This window comes from Pelophylax lessonae, assembly GCF_965119305.1.
Source record: "Pelophylax lessonae genome assembly, chromosome: 8".
Lineage (NCBI taxonomy): Eukaryota > Metazoa > Chordata > Amphibia > Anura > Ranidae > Pelophylax > Pelophylax lessonae.
Genome location: NC_138775.1, coordinates 159612893 through 159632656, shown reverse-complemented (window position 1 = coordinate 159632656; position 19764 = coordinate 159612893). Strand labels below are relative to the sequence as shown.

The 19764-nt window shown below is 46.3% G+C and overlaps 2 protein-coding genes across 2 annotated transcripts in view; both read right to left on the bottom strand.

Moving 5' to 3' along the window:
* LOC309562208 (uncharacterized protein) overlaps positions 1-19764 on the bottom strand; it is a gene marked incomplete at its 5' end in the record, with an annotated part of 1875955 nt that overhangs the window by 759098 nt on the left and 1097093 nt on the right. The gene's annotated exons all lie outside the window — the stretch shown is intronic.
* LOC309561645 (complement factor H-related protein 5-like) overlaps positions 15007-19764 on the bottom strand; it is a gene marked incomplete at its 3' end in the record, with an annotated part of 218867 nt that continues 214109 nt past the window's right edge. The window contains exon 4 of the mRNA XM_082265642.1: positions 15007-15095. Within this exon, the coding sequence (XP_082121768.1) occupies positions 15007-15095 (89 nt within the window). The remainder of the gene's footprint in view (positions 15096-19764) is intronic.

Below are 19764 nucleotides of genomic sequence, written 5' to 3'. Positions count from 1 at the left end.
TTAGGCTTCTAAAAATTCATATAACAATAATAAAAATAACAATAAAAATATATAGTGCCAGGCGCATGCGCGCGGGCACGGGAGAGGACATGTCCTAGCTGCGCTCCGCACACCACCGGCCACAACCCAGCAATAATTAGCGGCGGGAGCCGGCGAACTCACCCCACTAGGCTACGGTGGGTTTGCAATGAGGCGGGGGAGCACGGGTCCACCCAGGAAGAGGCAATATAAGCAGAGCAATAAGCGGGACACTCCACGGCCCGCTCCGGCCAGCAAGTCTCCTTCTCCCAAGATGGCGCCGAGCAAACAGTCCGCGCGGAGCGGCCAGGCTGCAGCCCAGGAGAAGCCTCCGGATCCGGCATCTCCACGCCTGACAACCTCTTCTCCCTTCCGGGAGGATTTGGGGGACCCCTTCTCCTCGCAGCAATCGGGTCAGTCGGGGCTGAGCCCGGGCATGGCTGCGGGGTATCAGGCATCATCTCCTGCAGCCTCCTTTGGCAACCCTGCACCTTCATGTTCCCCGAGCTCCTCTTTGGATAGGAACATGGCCGAGCTGGCAGACTCCCTTTTCAGCCAACCTAGCCCCCCGAATGTGGATCCAACGCCACCCCAGGCCCCCTACTCGGGGGATGCAGTTTTGCTGGCTCGTTTCTCCACATTGCTACAACAGGAATTGTCCAAGGCTTGTGCTATAATTACAACAGACATCAAGCAGGACCTGCATAGCTTTGGGGCGCGGCTGGATACTATCGAACAAAAGATGGATGGCTCTCTACAAAGGGTTAATCAGAACACTAAGATGGTAACTCAGTTACATGACAGACTGGAGGAAGCCTATTCAAAGATTGAAGATCTAGAGAACAGATCGCGCCGTTATAATGTGCGCTTAAGGGGTCTTCCAGAGAAACATCAGGACCTGGAAGGAGCGGTACAGGACCTCATGAGAGACTTGATCCCCGATATTACTCCTCATCAGCTTGAGGTGGACCGGGTCCACAGGGCCCTAACTGCGCCTCGGCAGGATGGTCTTCCTCGTGATATAATCTTGAAACCGCATTACTATAAGATTAAGGAGAAGATGATGTCAGCGGCTAGAAATCGTCAGGATCTCTCCCTGTTCGGCTCTCCAATACAGCTCTTCACGGACCTAGCCCCTTCCACGGTGCAGAAGCGTCGGACCCTCAAGCCATTGTTGCAACAACTGATGAACCACCAAATCAAATATCGCTGGTCCTTTCCTTTCAGACTTTCCTTTTCCTATGGCGGCAAGAATCATTCCTTTGCTAACTTCCACGATGGGGAGTCCTTGCTGTTGGAATTGGGCCTCCTGTCTAGAGAACCTCGCTCTCCGCCTTCGGCTGCCGGACCTGGGCGCCCCATGTCTCCGGTGTGGTCTCGTCAGGATTCTCAGGCGTCTCGGAAGAACAACCGCAAGACATGAAGAGACCTCGGGAACTGGTCCTACTTGCTCCCTTTTTGCCACTTAATATTTTTTTTTGTTTTGTTCAGTTTTTCAGTTTTAGTAAGTGCTTCCCAACCCTGTCAATCCCGGCCAATGCCGAAATTGCGGCGGCGGCTGGGTTAGGGGGGGGAAACCAGCTGTACACGGCTGTTTACAGCTTGTGGGGTGTTATATCCCCCCTTATTGTTTTGTTTTGTTGTTTTCCCCTCTTTTTTTTTTTTTTTTTTTTTTTTTTGCTTTCTTTTTTGCACCAGCAGGACTGAACTTGGTAAAATCATTTAGTTTTGGATGTTCACAATTTTAATTTTTTCGTCCTATCTGATGTTTTCATTAACCATTGATGTCATGAGTCTCACCTCTCTGGGGGTGGCTCGGAAGTTGGTTGCCGGGTGGCCTGGCAGGGATCCTGTGGCCCCCACTTTGGGGCGTGGGGTAGGCGGGGTCGCCCGGCACCTTGGCTGTCTCCGGAATGGGGGTGTCCTCGGCAAGCGGGGTCTCCCTGCTCCTCAGCTGATCCTCCCTCCTATATGTTCTTTTTTTGGGTTGTGGCCCGGGTGTTCCCGCATGTCACTTTGGTGAACTTGCCCTTATCCCTGGATGAGGGCAACCTCACGTCCACTTCCCCAGATATGGGAACTGGGGGAATTCCAATCCCATGTACAGCTAGTTGTGTGTTTATCGTATGCCTGTGCGGCGAGGGGGGCAACTCCCCCTGCCGCTTCTTGTTCCTTCTCTAACTCTTTTCTTTTTCTTTTCTGTTCTTGGACCCTGACTCTGCGCGCCGGCCCTACGGTGACACCCCGGGACCTCGGGAGACTCCGGACTTCGGTTAGAGGCCGATTGAAACCTACTGGGATGCTTTCAGGTGAGTGCAGTCTGCCAGACTACCATGCCACCCTCGGGCTCATCTAAATTCTCAATAATTACTCATAATGTGCAGGGATTAAATTCCCCGGTGAAGCGCACCAAGGCTTTTCTGGAATACAAACGCCAAAAAGCCGATATATTACTACTACAGGAAACGCACTTTTCCAAGACCTCAGCTCCGCGTTACCTCTCGTCCCACTTCCCACAGTTTTATCTGTCCTCGGGTCAGGAGAAGAAGAGGGGAGTAGCTATTTGTTTCTCACGTAGGGTTCTGTTCTCTCCGGTTACTGTGGTCAGGGACAGGGAGGGTAGATATCTTATGGTTGTTGGGCTGATTGATGACCAATTGGTCTCCCTTATCTCCTATTATACTCCTAATTCGGGTCAGTTGGCTTTTTTCCATGATATGCTGCGTACTTTACTCCCCAAGACTCAGGGTAGAGTAATCTTGGGGGGGGATAGTAATCTCCCCCTGGAGCACACCTTGGACAAGTCTGTCCCGGGTAGGCCTAGATATAAGCATTTGCCCAAAAATGGACACAAACTGGCTCGCCTCCTCCACGACTGGGACCTACTGGATCTCTGGAGGGAATATAACCCGTCCCAGAGAGACTACACATATTTTTCTCATGTACACGGTACCTACTCCAGGATAGACCATGTGTTTGCCAGTTCTGCTCTGGCTCCGCATATGTGCATGGCCAAAATTTTGTCTACTCCTTGGTCGGATCATTCGCCGGTGCTGGTGCAGCTCGAGGCCCTGTGGTCCCGGCCGGGTCCCTCCCCGTGGCGGCTGAACGCGTCTTTGCTGACTGACCCCGGGGTCGTGGAGGAGGTGGGGCAAGATATTAAATTGTTTTTTCAGGAAAATAATAAGGGGGAGACTTCCTCGATAATAACTTGGGCTGCCCATAAGGCCACAATACGCGGTAAACTGATCCAAATTGCGGCGCGTTTAAAACGTAACCGGGAGAGCACCGTCAAAATACAGGAACAGGCCCTTGCCGCTTTGCTCCAGGAGCAGAAGACGCATCCCCAGCTGGACCTCAGGGACAAGATTGATGCGGCTAGACTGGCTCTGAATCTGAGCCTCACGACACAAGCTGAGAAGTGTCTTCGATGGTCCCGCCACAGATTTTATACCATGGGTGACAAACCAACCACGCTGTTGGCGCGTAAATTGGCTCCCCGCCCTTTTATGTCGGCTCTTCCTAGGCTTCGCTTGCGGACGGGGGCGCTTTCTCGTAATCCGGACCTGCTGTCGTCCGAATTTGCGAGGTTTTATACCAAGCTTTATCGTGAACCGGCAGCTTACGATCGGGGCCAGGCAGACGTTTTTTTCGCGGATCTCGCTATGCCTATGCTATCCCAATCCCATGCAGCATTGATGGACGGTGCGATCACGGAAGCGGAGGTGATCCAGGCTATTAAGGGCCTGCACCCCTCCAGGGCCCCTGGGCCAGATGGTTTTTCGGGAGCATATTATCGTAAATTCCAGGACTCTCTGACCCCTCACCTTTGTGCTCTCTTTAATGCTCTCCGGTCCGGCGAATCGCTTCCGCCTCAGGAAAATGTGGCATATATTCATGTCCTCCCTAAGCCGGGAAAGGATCATAGCATTTGTGATAATTATCGTCCGATATCATTGATCAACTCGGATCTGAAAATTTTAGCAAAGGTTCTGGCAGCTAGACTGGGTTCCTTTTTGGCCACATATATTCACCCTGACCAGGCCGGGTTTGTCCCGGGTCGTCAGACCTCGGACCAGACCAGGCGGGTCCTGGACATTATCTCTGCGATTCAATCGGACTGGGATGGGGGGGGGAGTTCGTAAGGGTATGCTTCTTTCATTGGATATACACAAAGCCTTTGATTCCCTTTCATGGGATTACTTGTTTGATGTTTTAGCTCGCTTTGGCTTTGGCTCCCCCTTTCTTACTTTACTACGGACCCTGTACAGCACGCCTAAGGCGATCCTAAGGTTGAAGGGCTACTGCTCGGGACCTATCCCGATACGAAGGGGCACCCGTCAGGGTTGCCCCCTCTCACCCCTCCTCTTCGTTCTAGCTCTGGAACCTCTTGCGCTAAAAATCCGGGCCTCACAGGATGTTAGGGGGTTGGTTTGTGGGGGTTCCGAACATAAGTGCGTCCTCTTTGCGGACGACTTGTTGGCGGTGGTCTCCTCTCCTCTCACGACCTTGCCTAACCTGTTTGCCCTGCTGGACTCTTTCTCACTAGTGTCGGGACTGCGTGTTAACCAGGCTAAGTCGGAGGCTATGAATCTTTCTCTGGACCCTGAGACGGTGGTAACGCTACAGCACTCCTTTAAATTTTCGTGGCACTCAGATTCCCTCCCTTATTTAGGCATTAATTTAACTCCATCCCTGCACACTTTGTATGCTAAAAACTATCCACCTCTGTTTGCCCGGTTGAGGGAGGACATGGGTAGGTGGTCACTGCATCCCCCCTCATGGTTTGGCAGACTGCATTCGATTAAAATGAACGTCCTCCCGAGGGTGCTATATCTGTTTCGCACACTGCCAGTGGCTCTGCACCGGACAGATGTGCTCAAGTTTCAGGGCCAGGTCCTTTCGTTTATCTGGGGGAACAAGAGACCTAGGGTGAACAAAAAAACGCTCTATACCCCTAAATCCAGGGGAGGTCTGGGGGTGCCAGATTTGATGAAATATTTTTATGCGGCCCAGTTGGCCCAACTGATTCAATTTCACTCTCATCGGTCCCCTACGGCGTGGATGACCTTGGAGGCCAGCTCAGTACCGGGTAGTGAGGTCTCCCAAATTATGTGGTTATTGCCAAAAGACCGCCCTCCAATTCTATGCCCGGCATTGTCCCACTCTCTAGCAGTCTGGGATCGGTTGTCCAGGACACATGCTTTCCGGTCTCCTCACACCCCCATGGCCCCCTTTTTGAATAATAGTGGGTTCCCCCCGGGTCTCTCCCCCAGATCATTTCTATGGTGGACGAACAAGGGCCTGATCCGCATAGCGGACCTCTGTGATCATAGGGGCTTTCTTAAGAGACAGCAGATGGTTGACAAATATGACTTACCTCAATCTGAATATTTTCGGTACACTCAAATTGATCATTATGTACGAGCTCTATCTCGCCTCTCTGACCTGACGACAATGACGCCCATAGAATATCTGTGTCGCAAATATGATAACCTACGTAGTTTTATCTCCGTGATCTATAATGTGTTATCTGACTCGCCGGTGAAACTTCCTTACATGGTCCGTTGGGAAGCCGATATCCAGGATACCTTGGAGTTAGTTGACTGGCATGTCATGGCTCAGGAGGCCTCCAGGTCTTTGATCAATACTTCCATTATAGAGGCCAACTATAAAGTTCTGCTACGCTGGTATATGGTGCCAGCTAGAATTGCCACCTTCGTACCAGGAGCATCTCCTCTGTGTTTTCGGGGCTGCGGCCAGGAGGGCTCTATGCTCCACGTCTGGTGGCTGTGCCCTAGGGTGAGACGTTTCTGGATCAGGGTGTACAATTTTGTGTACTCCCTGACACAGGTGAACCTAGTTAAATCTCCGCAACAGGCCCTCCTGGGTCAGAAAGTGGAGGCGGCCACGAGGGCACAGAGGAGGCTTATTACCTTTATTTTTACAGCAGCAAAAATTACTATTGCCAGGTCCTGGAGGTCTCCTGTGGTCCCGTTCGAGCAGCTGAGGCATAAATTGTCCTGGATCATGGTGAATGAGCGACTGTCGGCTCAGCTGGACGACAGGATGCGTAACTTCGACAGGGTTTGGGAGCCATGGCTCAGCTATCTGACGGGGCCGGCTTGAGAGAGGTCTTTGGGGTGGGGGGGGCGGGGCGCGGAGCTGGGTCCACTCTTTTTCCCTTTTTTTCTACTTCTTCTTTTCTCTCTTCTCTTACCTTTTTCCTTTGTCTTTTTTGTATTTTTTCTACTTATCACTGGGGGCTCCCGTACGAGGGCCTATGACTGCAAATATGTGCTCTTTTACCTGCTCAGGGAGTTACGCTTGTGTAGCATATCTTCTGTGTCTTAATTTGTAGGTTGAGTGTGTAACCACTGTTTTCTTTTTGTTTGCCCTGGGTACTGTTACAGCTTGTTGCAGTGATGGCCTTGCCCCTACGTGGCACTCTTTGTTATTGTTCTAATGTTAATGCATAAAACTCTCAATAAAAATTATTGAAAAAGAAAAATATATAGTGCCCCCTCAAAATCCCACCTTACGAACGTTGGTGCGTGGAGGCCCATGACCAAAGAGGAGGAGGATCTAAACATAGACATAGACTTGAACAACTGGAATCAAATGTTCTACCAATCTTTCAAGTGAATTCTAAATGTTTCACTAATTGAAGCAAATGTTAAGCATCTTACGCAATGGTATCTTGTTCCAGTACGTCCCACCGCAATGTTCCCAAATGCGTCATCTCTTTGCTTCCGTCATTGTGGGCTACAGGGCTCACTGTTCCATATATGGTGGACATGTCCCCATATAAGAAACTACTGGAACAAGATATTCCACCTCACCAGGAAAGTCACAGGCCTGCAAATCCTGCAGGACCCTCAAATAGCCTTAATAAACAAACAGGTAAACAAGGCAACTCAATCCTTGATATTTTTCTAGAAGCTAAAAATCACCCTTGCCAGGGTCTGGAAACAGCCTTTGATTTCTGTTCTCGAGATAAAACACAAGATTTCCTTGATTATGTCACAGGAAAAAATGGGTGGAATACTATTGAATAGAGTGGCCAAATACGAGCAGATCTGGGAACCCTGGGCAACTTTCCAACATTAGTTAGAGCAGGGAGAGTGCTGCTGCTGCTGCTGCTGAATTAATATGGAAATCATTAGCTGGTCAGTGTTCTGTGTCCACTCCTGCTGTAAGGACAGCATCCTGACACACCCCAAAAAGCCCTTTTTAGGGCTGGTATATCAGTCTGCTTTTATTTATTTTTTTTCTATACATATATATACAGACTGTACTGTGTGCACATCACTCATATCGGGTGGCACAATACCTTGCAGATAAAGTCATTTTAAGCCGGTTCACATTTGTGCGAATGCGCTGATCGCATGTAATTTGGAGCGCAATGCTCCTTCATTACATGCGATCTCCTGTGCGGATGCGAGTTCAGCCATACACATTGTATGGCTGAATTCGCAGCGCATCCGCAGCAAACTCGCACAGGAGGCATTTTTTTGAGCCGCCTCAGAATCGGATCGCACAGTGGTTCACACTTGTGCGATCTGATTCTGTGTGAACTGTCAGATCGCACTGCAATATGCGATTAAACTGGGGGTGTCGTTAACATTTAATTGACACCCCTGCGTATCGCATATGGCACTGTGAACTGCCAGATGTGCGGATGCGATGTGGGATCACGCTGCATATTCGCAGCGTTCCTGCATCGCACAAATGTGAACTGAGCCTTAATTTTTACCCTTTAATATAATTGCAGTTGCCTGCCAGTGTGTGTCAGGCCCACTGACTGAACTGTGCCCACTGCCAGTGCCCATTACTCATATAGGGTGGCACAGAACCTTGCAGATAAAAAATTAATTTAATTTTACCTCTGTAATATAATTGCAGTTGCCTGCCAGTGAGTGTCAGGCCCACAGACCGTACTGTGCCCACTGCCCACCACTCATATAGGAAGGCACAGCACCTTGCAGATAAAAAAAGTCATTTAATTTTTTCTCTGTAATATAATTGCAGTTGCCTGCCAGTGAGTGTCAGGAACACAGACTGTACTGTGCCCACTGCAAATGGACTGTTTGCGGTTGTGTGGGTTGCGTTAAACGGGGAGTTTGGTCTGTCAGATTTTGGTCTGTCACTGTGAAGCGGGCATAACCCTTACACTACCTGATCAATACAACATCATACCTGAATGTATTCACACACTGGATGTTTTAAAGCACATTATTCCAAACAATTTAGGAATGTTAGGTGATTTATGCCCTTTATGGATTAAAACCCGACTCTGCGTCAACTACGTAATTTTCCATGGGAGTTTTGCCATGGATCCCCCTCCGGCATGCCACAGTTCAGGTGTTAGTCCCCTTGAAACAACTTTTCCATCACTATTGTGGCCAGAAAGAGTCCCTGTGGGTTTTAAAATTCACCCGCCTCTTGAAGTCTATGGCGGTTTGCCCGGTTCGCCCGTTCGCGAACATTTGCGGAAGTTCGCGTTCGCCGTTCTCGAACGGAAAATTTGATATTCGCGACATCTCTAATATACACACACACTTATATGTATTATACACATACACACATATAGGTGTGAAAGGAGCGAAGCCATATGGGTGCGAATTATTTAATTAGCGCAAGTATAGTGTTCTGCTACTTTTACACCTATATATGTGTATGTGTATATATACATATAAGTGTGTGTGTATATATACCTCTACACAGAAGTTCTGATGTTATGCCTGCCTCCAATAACCTCCAAAAAATGCCCACTAAAACGTTTGCTTCAAAACCGGCAAGGTGTAAAAAGAGCGAAGTTAAAGGTAGGTGGAGGATCCTAAAGAACGATTTCAGGGACTTAGGTAATAGATTGAGGAAAAGGACCTCCAAGGTGGTTTTCTCTGAAATACTGCCTGTACCTCGAGCCACACAGGAGAGGCAGAAGGAGATTAGGGATCTTAACAAGTGGCTGAGGAATTGGTGTAGGAAGGAGGGGTTTGGCTTCCTGGAGAACTGGGCTGACTTCTCAGTCGGCTACCAGCTCTTTAGTAAGGATGGGCTGCACCTTAATGGGGACGGTACAGCTCTTTTGGGGAGAAAGATGGCCACCAAGTTGGAGGGGCTTTTAAACTAGGAGACGGGGGGGAGGGCTCAGAAGTAGAATCAGTCAGGAGGGAGCAAAGGACTGAAGGCAGTTGTAGGGTCAGCAGCGACAGTAGGTCCACAACGTCAATTGGCGGGTCTGTGCGGGAAAACCGCAGACCAAACAGATATAAACATAACCGCCAATTCCGTAAAACTAAGAGGGGTATATGCTAATGCCAGGAGCCTAGCTAATAAAATGGATGAGTTGGAAATGTTAGTACATGAGGATGACATAGACCTTGTGGGAATAACAGAGACTTGGTTCGACCCCTCACATGACTGGCTGGCCAATATCCAAGGGTATTCGGTGTACCGGAAGGACAGGGTAGGAAAAAGAGGGGGAGGGGTATGTCTCTATGTCAAGAACAATATAAAGGTGATAGAAAGGAGTGACATTACGGATGGAATGAGCATGGATTTAGAATCTGTGAGGGTTGAACTCGATAGGGAAGAAGATAAGGGAAAAGTAGTTGTGGGGGTTTGCTATAGGCCACCTAACCAAGGGGAGGAGGTAGAGCTGGAATTTTTAGCACTAATGGGTAAAGTGGCAAAACTGGGATCAGTCATCATATTGGGGGACTTCAATTATCCCGACATTGACTGGGAAGAGGGGACTGCACACTCACAGAAGGCCCGTCTATTCACGGAAACCTTACAGGACAACTACATGTCACAGTTGGTGGATTCCCCTACCAGAGAAAACGCAGTCCTGGATCTATTGATCACTAATGACCCAGTCATAATCTCGGAGGTAGGAGTCCAGGACAACCTGGGCTCTAGCGATCACAGGATGATCACATTTAGTATAAATAACAATATAACAAGGCAAGTGGGGAACATAAGAACCCTAAACTTTAGAAGGGCAAACTTTCCAAAATTGTACTCATTGATGGAAAGGGACCAAACCCTGGGATCACTGACCACAGAGGAAAAATGGGAATGCTTTAGGAACATATTAAGCAAATTAATCTTGCAGTGCATTCCTATGGGAAATAATTTTAGAAGAGACAAAGCCAAACCTGGCTGGCTAAACCGTAGCATTAAAAAACTTATTAGGGGAAAAAAATTGGCCTTCAAGAAATATAAATCAGAGGGCACAGTATCGGCCTTCCAGCAATACAAGGAGGCAAATAAGAAAAGTAAACAAGAAATCAAGATGGCTAAAATCAACTTTGAGAGACAAATAGCGGAGGATAGTAAAAAAAAACCCAAAGAAATTCTTTAAATATATCAACAGCAAAAAACTAGGGCAGAGCATATTGCACACATAATTAACGATGATGGGAGGATGGTTACAGAGGACACTGAAAAAGCAACCGTGCTGAATGCTTTTTTCTCGTCAGTCTTTACGCAGGAAAAGGAGGGGTACACTGACCATGACTGTATGGTTAGTAGTAATACACAGGACTTGCCACTATGGCTAACAGAGGGTGAAATCAGGGAAAGACTGGATAAACTTAACACAAACAAATCACCAGGTCCGGATGGCGTACATCCGAGAGTACTCAAGGAACTCAGTAAGGTTATATCTAGACCACTGTTCCTGATCTTTGCTGACAGTATTAGGACAGGAGATGTACCAGGGGATTGGAGGAAGGCTAACGTGATTCCGATATTCAAAAAGGGCCAGAGGCATATCCCGGGAAATTATAGGCCTGTCAGCTTGACATCAATAATATGTAAACTTTTGGAGGGGATGATAAGGGACTATATCGTAGAATATGCTAAAGACAACAACATCATCAGCAGTAACCAGCACGGGTTTACAAATGGGCGTTCTTGTCAAACCAATCTCTTAGCATTCTACGAGGAGTTGAGCTGTGAGCTAGATAGGGGCAGACCAGTGGATGTGGTGTACTTGGATTTCGCTAAGGCGTTTGATACAGTTCCCCACAAGCGCTTAATTTATAAAATAAGGTCTGCAGGTATCGACAGCAGGGTTTGCTCTTGGATACGGAACTGGCTAAAAGGCCGTGTCCAAAGGGTGGTAATAAACAGCGCATACTCAGACTGGTCTGAGGTAGTAAGCGGGGTGCCCCAGGGCTCAGTCCTTGGACCAACCTTGTTCAATTTATTCATAAACAGCATTGAGGACGGGATCAGTAGTTCGTTATCAGTTTTTGCAGATGACACAAAATTGGCCAGGGCAATAACTGCACAGCATGAAGCAGATATCCTACAGAATGACCTGGACAAAATTACGGAGTGGGCAACGACATGGCAAATGAGGTTTAACGTGGAGAAGTGTAAGGTTTTGCACTTGGGGACTAAAAACATAAAAACACAATACACGTTAGGAGGGGAACCCTTGGGGGAATCAAAAATGGAGAAAGATCTGGGAGTCTTGGTTGATGATAGATTAGGCAACAGCATGTAATGTCAAGCGGCAGCTTCCAAAGCCAACAGAATATTAGCATGCATAAAGAAAGGGATGTATTCCAGAGATAAGACTATAATCCTTCCACTTTATAAAACTCTGGTCCGACCGCATCTGGAGTATTCTGTCCAGTTCTGGTCGCCAGTCCTCAGGAGGGATGTGTTGGAGCTGGAGAAAGTCCAGAGAAGGGCAACTAAACTGATTAGGGGGTTGGAGGACCTTAACTATGAAGAGCGGCTGCAATCACTCGATTTATTTTCCCTGGAGAAGAGACGTCTGAGAGGGGACATGATAGCAATTTATAAATATCTTAATGGGGATCTCAGCTTAGAAAAAAAGCTGTTCATTCGAAGGAATTGCATGAGGACTCGAGGACATACAATGCGATTAGAGGAGAAGCGTTTTAACCTCAGGCAACAAGGAGGGTTCTTTACTGTTAGGGCTACAAGATTGTGGAATTGTCTACCACAAGAGGTGGTTTCTGCGGGTAGTATGGTGACTTTCAAAAGACTCTTAGACTTACATCTCAAGGATCAGGACATTAAGGGCTATGTTACAGTCACACACACCTACACAGGTTGAACTGGATGGACTGTCGTCTTTATTCAACCTCACCTACTATGTAACTATATTACAGATCTATAATTGCACTAATACAAACTAACTTTTTTTTCTGGTTCTGGACATGCTACAGAGCTGAAACTTCACAGGTACACTTTTTAGACCCCCAGACACAAAATCGCACAAAAAAAAGTTCTTCAAAATTGTAATTTTTAATAGAGAGCCAATTATTGAAAAAAATAAATAAATAAAAAAAAAAAAAAAAATATTTGGATTTAGTGTCTGGGGGGTCTAAAAGGTGTACCTGTGAAGTTTCAGCTCTGTAGCATGTCCAGAACCAGAAAAAAAGTTTGTTTGTGTTAGTGCACTTACAGAACTGTAATATGGCTTCGCTCTTTTCACACCTTGCCGGTTTTGAAGCAAGCGTTCTTTTGGGCATTTTTTGGGGGTTATTGGAGGCAGGCATAACATCAGAACTTCTGTGTAGAGGTATATATATATACACACACACTTATATGTATATATACACATATATAGGTGTAAAAGTAGCATAACACTATACTTGAGCTAATGAAATAATTCACACCCATATGGCTTCGCTCTTTTCACACCTATGTGTGTATGTGTATAATACATATAAGTGTGTGTGTATATATACCCCTGTACACAAGTTCAGATGTTTTGCCTGACTCCAAAGACCCCAAAAAAATGCCCAAAAAAAACTCCTGCACCAAAAAAAACCGCCCAGGTGTGTTATTGCAGGGTTTTTTTGGGGCATTTTTTGGGGGTTATTGGAGGCAGGCATAACATTTGTACTCCTGTGTAGAGGTATATATACACACACACTTATATGTATGTATACACATACACATATATAGGTGTAAAAGTAGCAGAACACTATACTTGAGCTAATGAAATAATTCACACCCATATGGCATCTCTGCTATTACACCTATATATGTGTATGTGTATAAATACATAGAAGTGTGTGTGTATATATACCCCTATACAGAAGTTCAGATGTTTTGCCTGCCTCCAAAGACCCCAAAAAAATGCCCCAAAAAACGCCTGCACCAAAAAAAACCGCCCAGGTGTGTTATTGCAGTTGTTTTTTTTGGGCATTTTTTGGGGGTCTTTAGAGGCAGGCAAAACATCTGAAGGGGTATATATACACACACACTTATATGTATTATACACTTACACAAATATAGGTGTGAAAGGAGCGAAGCCATATGGGTGTGAATTATTACATTAGCGCAAGTATAGTGTTCTGCTACTTTTACACCTATATATGTGTATGTGTATATATACATATAAGTGTGTGTGTATATATACCTCTACACAGAAGTACAGATGTTATGCCTGCCTCCAATAACCCCCAAAAAATGCCCAAAAAAACGCTTGCTACAAAACTGGCAAGGTGTGAAAAGAGCGAAGCCATATTACAGTTCTGTAAACACACTAATACAACCAAACTTTTTTTTCTGGTTCTGGACATGCTACAGAGCTGAAACTTCACAGGTACACTTTTTAGAACCCCCAGACACTAAATCCAAAGAATTTTTTTTTTTTTTTTTTTTTTTAATTTTTTCAATAATTGGCTCTCTATCAAAAATGACAATTTTTAAGAACTTTTTTTGCGTGATTTTGTGTCTGGGGGGTCTAAAAGGTGTACCTGTGAAGTTTCAGCTCTGTAGCATGTCCAGAACCAGAAAAAAAAGTTAGTTTGTATTAGTGCACTTACAGAACTGTAATTTGGCTTCGCTCTTTTCACACCTTGCCGGTTTTGAAGCAAGCGGTTTTTGGGCATTTTTTGGGGGTTATTGGAGGCAGGCATAACATCTGTACTGCTGTGTAGAGGTATATACACACACACACTTATATGTATATATACACATACACATATATAGGTGTAAAAGTAGCAGAACACTATACTTGCGCTAATGAAATAATTCATACCCATATGGCTCCGCTACTATAACACCTATATATGTGAATGTGTATAAATACATAGAAGTGTGTGTGTATATACCCCTATACACAAGTTCAGATGTTTTGACTGCCTCCAAAGACCCCCAAAAAATGCCCAAAAAAACCACCTGCAATAACACACCTGGGCGTTTTTTTTTGGCGCAGGCGTTTTTTTGGGCATTTTTTTTAGAGGGGGTCTTTAGAGGCAGGCAAAACATCTGAACTTGTGTATAGGGGTATATATACACACACACACTTCTATGTATTTATACACATCCACATATATAGGTGTTATAGCAGAGAAGCCATATGGGTGTGAATTATTTCATTAGGGCAAGTATAGTGTTCTGCTACTTTCACACCTATATATGTGTATGTGTATATATACATATAAGTGTGTGTGTATATATACCTCTACACAGAAGTACAGATGTTATGCCTGCCTCCAATAACCCCCAAAAAATGCCCAAAAAAACGCTTGCTTCAAAACCGGCAAGGTGTGAAAAGAGCGAAGCCATATTATAGTTCTGTAAGTGCACTGATACAAACAAACTTTTTTTCTGGTTCTGGACATGCTACAGAGCTGAAACTTCACAGGTACACTTTTTAGACCCCCCAGACACTAAATCCATTTTTTTTTTAAATTTTTCCAATAATTGGCTCTCTATCAAAAATGACAAATTTTAAGAACTTTTTTTGTGTGATTAATAGTCCCTGGGGCATGACCCAGAACCCTAGTTACTTTTTAGGGGCATTTATTGGGTTTTAGGGCTTCAAAATTGTGTTTTTTGATTACCGAAGTTCGGGTCCCATTGATTTCAATGGGGTTCTGAAATCCGGGCCGAACTTTCGGGAGGTTCGGGTGTTCTGGTCGAACCAAACTTTTCAAAAGTTCGATCATCCCTAATAAGGAGGAAATGAGGCCTTTTTTCTTATTTGTCTGTGCAAGGAGTGACATTATTACCATGGGTTTCGGGGTCACAGCCATATTTTTTAATTGAGTTTGAAGTGCATGGCGTAACTGTAAGAATTTAAAGAAGATATTTGCAGATATTTAAATGATTTTATAATCCCATCTACATACATCTGTGAAATAAATTGAAGTTCTGCTGTGTGTCATTTATCAAAGCCCTGAAGTTTATAAAGCTCTGGGTAATTTTTATTTCCCCAGATAGGTGTCTACACTTAAACCCCATCATAAGACATCAATCCTTTCATTACCTTCCAAATCTTTTGCATGAGTATTAAAGTAGGAAATGTCTTATCATTGACAAACAGTCCCACCTCCAGCTGTGCCAGGAGATGATACCGCGTATTACCGATCATTAATAAAGCTTGTATAGGATCTCTAACATTTATTTCGCCCCAGCCTGCAAAGTGCTGCGGTTGGGACTTGGGAGGCAATAAAGTACGTTTTGGGATGGGGAACGGCCAATTCTCCCGTCTCTATTGATTTTTGAAGGACAGCCAAGCCTATTCGGGATATACCACCCTTCCAAATCAGGCCAGGAAACAAAGACTCCAATTGTTTGAGCCAAAAAATAGGGATCCATATGGGAGAGTTATGTAAAGCAATTGAGGGGTCCAAAACATTTTAATAAATTGGCACGTCCTACCCCCGACAAAGGCAACCTAGACCAAATTTTACTTTTAGCCTTAAAGGCATGAAGAATAGGGGACAGATTGTATTTCAAATAATCTTTTAGCTGAGGATGAATCCAAATTCCAAGATACTTAAAACTATATTCAATCATAATACACTGGATCTCTACTGATATAGTTAAAGCGGAGTTCCGGGCACAGAATCGTTTTTTTTTTTCAATCTCCCCCTAACAATCACCCTTACACATCGATACATCCGCTAATCCTGGTTAGAATGGTGAAATAATGAGTTTGCAAGAATAAAATCTTACTTTATATAATTTCTGATGTGCGGCGCCATCTTTGTTGTGGATTGCCGAGTCCGTTGTGGGGAAATGTCTTCCCTTCTTCCTGATTCCAGTGGGCGTAGGCCTGTGAGTCAAGAAATGAGAACAGTGGTCGGCCGCCCATGTGACTGCAAAGTGCATCATGGGAGGGCCGAGGAAGAGCTCCCAGGACGCATTGCGGCAGGAAGTGACGAGGAGAGCCGAGGCACAGGAGGGAGGAAGTCCTTTGAAAGGTGAGTATACAAACCTCTGTAAACAGGTAAGTGAAAAAAAAAAAACTATGGGAATATCCAATTCTGACTCAGCGGAGAGTAAGGAATACAATGCAGTAATTATTAGAAATTGAATTTTGTGCCCGGAACTCCGCTTTAAACAAGGAACATCCAAAGAAAATAGAACTGACTTCTCCCAATTAATGACATATCCTGAAAAGGTGCCGAAAATCTTTATGAGGTTCATAAGAGAACTTAATGAACCCTTTGTGTCACCCAAGAACAGGAGGACATTGTCTGCATAGAGAGACATTTTTTCACAACTGTCCCCCCGTTAAAACCCATAGATATCAATTGATTGCCTTATTGCCTCAGCTAATGGTTCTATGGCCAGTGCAAACAGCAGGGGGGGATAGGGGATAATCCTCTGAAAAGTGGAAAAAACGTAGAGGTTGTGCTGTTAATTTGTATACATGCTCTCGGAGCAATATACAGTAATTTACCCCAACGTATAAAGTCTTGGCCTAGGCCAAATCGATTCAAAACCTCCCATTAGTACAGCCACTCAACGCTATCAAAAGCTTTTGAAGCATCTAGTGACAGAATAGCTCTCCCACCTGAATTATCAGCTGATAACAGCATATTCAAAAGTAGCCTCCTGAGATTCATTGCTGTGGACCTCGTAGGTATAAAACCGGTCTGGTCTGGATGTATCAACTCTTGTATCACTTTGCTAAGTCTGTTTGCCAAAACCTTAGCCAGAATCTTAATGTCCAAATTCAATAATGAAATCGGATGATAAGACTCCGGCAATAGTGGGTCTTTTCCTGGCTTAGGAATCACTACTATACATGCTTCCTTCATTGACTCTGGAAGATGCATTGAGTCCAGAGCTTGATTCAAAGTTTTCAAAAGCTCCGGAACTAAAATGCCTCCGTATTGAAGATATATTTCCACTGGTAAGCCACCCAAACCAGGTGTCTTACCTCCTGGCCAGTCTGCTACTGCTCGTTGCAACTCATCCAGAGTCAAGGGGGCATTTAGCTCACATCAGGGCTGGACTGGCCATAGGGCAGACCGGGCATTTTCCCGGTGGGCCGCGGCGCCGCGAGTCATCACGATCACGGTAGAAGTAAGTTCCCTCACTGTGGCCGCCGGCCGTTGCCAGCTACAGCGGCTCTGTGTCACACCCCCCTGAGCAGAAGGCTGATTGGCCGCGGAGACGGAAGTCAAGTAGTCTCAAAGTCAACAGTGTACTTCCCGCCGGCCGCCGGTGTCCTGCCCGGCGCGGCCAGCATCGGACGGTCACGGCATCTCTCTCAAGCAGCTGCAGCCTGCAGATGGCAGCTCCTTCAGTGAAGTCCGACTTCGTGCTGCTCGTGGGGGGGGGCACGGGGAGAGAAGAGAAGGTAAGTGCCTGCCTGCAGACAGTGCTGTGCAGCCCCGGCCGTGTGTGACTGCTCAATAGGAGGGGGATGGATGGGGCGGCTGCAGCCTGCATATAGAGGATTTTTGATGTTTACCTATACCTCCTGCTGCTGCTGGATGGATGCCTGATTCTCCTCTCTGCAGGCATTCTGCGGCTGCAGGAGAAATATGGAAATATCAATTTCCCTATATGCAGCTGTCCCATCCCCCTCCTATACAACTTCTTTTACTGCCCCCCCCAGTGATCTTACCGCCCCAGTGATCTTACCCCCCCCAGTGATCTTACCCCCCCCAGTGATCTTACCCCCTTCCTCCCCCAGTGCTCTTTAGCCCCCCCCCCCCCGTGCTCTTCAAGTCCCCAGCCCACAGTGCTTTTCATCTCCCCTATGCTCTCTGGCTCGCCCAGTGCTCTCCACCCCCCTGTGCTCCCTGGCTCCCCCCTAAGTGATTTCCAGTCCCCCCCCAGTGCTCTCCAGTTCCCCTCCCATGCTCTCCATCCCCCTGGTTTTCCCTGCCCACCCCCGTGCTATCCACACCCTGCGCCTTCCAACCCCCCTGCAATGCTCTCCAGTCCCCCCCCCCTTAATTCTCTCAAGTCCCCCCCCCGCCCTTCAGCTCCTCCAGTGCCATCTGCTTTCCCTGTGCTCTCCGGCCCCCCTAGTGCTCTTCTATCATGTCTGCAGACTCTGACCATCTCCTGTATCATGTCTGCAGTCTCTGCCAATATCCTGTACTATGTCTGCAGACTCTGACCATCTCCTGTATCATGTCCTCAGTCTCTGACCATCTCCTGTATCATGTCCTCAGTCTCTGACCATCTCCTGTATCATGTCCTCAGTCTGTCACCATCTCCTGTATCATGTCCTCAGTCTCTGACCATCTCCTGTATCATGTCCTCAGTCTCTGACCATCTCTTGTATCAGGTCCGTAGTCTCTGACCATCTCGTGTATCATGTTTACAGTCTCTGACCATCTCCTGTACTATGTCCAGGGGGAACACTCTGCAGCCACACCGCACAGCACACCCAAGGTAAGTGGAGGACTGGAGAGAGGAGTGACTTCTACTTAGGGATTTCTTTTGCAGATAGGCTGGGCTCGCATTGGCAGCAACAATTTTTATTCAAAGAAATCAGGATTTTCTTCTGCAAATAGGCTGGCCTGGCACTGGCAGCCAGGCATAGTACTAGTCTAGTACTATGCCTGCCAGTGCCAGGTCAGCCTATTTGCAGAAGAAATCCTGATTTGAATAAAATTGTTGCTGCCAGTGCCAGCTTATTTGCAGAAGAAATCCTGATTTGAATTGGTCATGTCATGTGTCTGATGAGATTGATTTTTGTTAATTGTCTGTTCTGATGCCACTGCCAGCCTATTTGCAGAAGAAAACCTTATTTTTCCTAATTTTTTGATCACGTGTCATGATGACATTGGTTTTGGTAATTGTCTGACTCTGATGCCAGCCTATTTGCAGAAGAAATCCTGATTTGAATAAAATATTTGCTGCCAGTGCCAGCCTGCAAGGTGATCTGAGGTGTGATAGTGCAGGAATTGGGACTGATCTGAGGTGTGAAGGTGCAGGAATTGGGGTGATCTGAGGTGTGAAGGTGCAGGAATTGGGCTGATCTGAGGTGTGATAGTGCAAGAATTGGGGTGATCTGAGGTGTGAAGGTGCAAGACTTGGGCTGATCTGAGGTGTGATAGTGCAGGAATTGGACGTGATCTGAGGTGTGATAGTGCAGGAATTGGACGTGATCTGAGGTGTGATAATGCAGGAATTGGACGTGATCTGAGGTGTGATAATGCAGGAATTGGACGTGATCTGAGGTGTGATAGTGCAGGAATTGGACGTGATCTGAGGTGTGATAGTGCAGGAATTGGACGTGATCTGAGGTGTGATAGTGCAGGAATTGGGATGATCTGAGGTGTGATAGTGCAGGAATTGGGGTGATCTGAGGTGGGAAGGTGCAGGAATTGGGGTGATTTGAGGTGTGATAGTGCAGGAATTGGGGCTGATCTGATTTGTGAAGGTGCAGGAATTGGGGTGATCTGAGGTGTGATGGTGCAGGAATTGGGGTGATCTGATGTGTGAAGGTGCAGGAATTCGGGTGATCTGATTTGTGAAGGT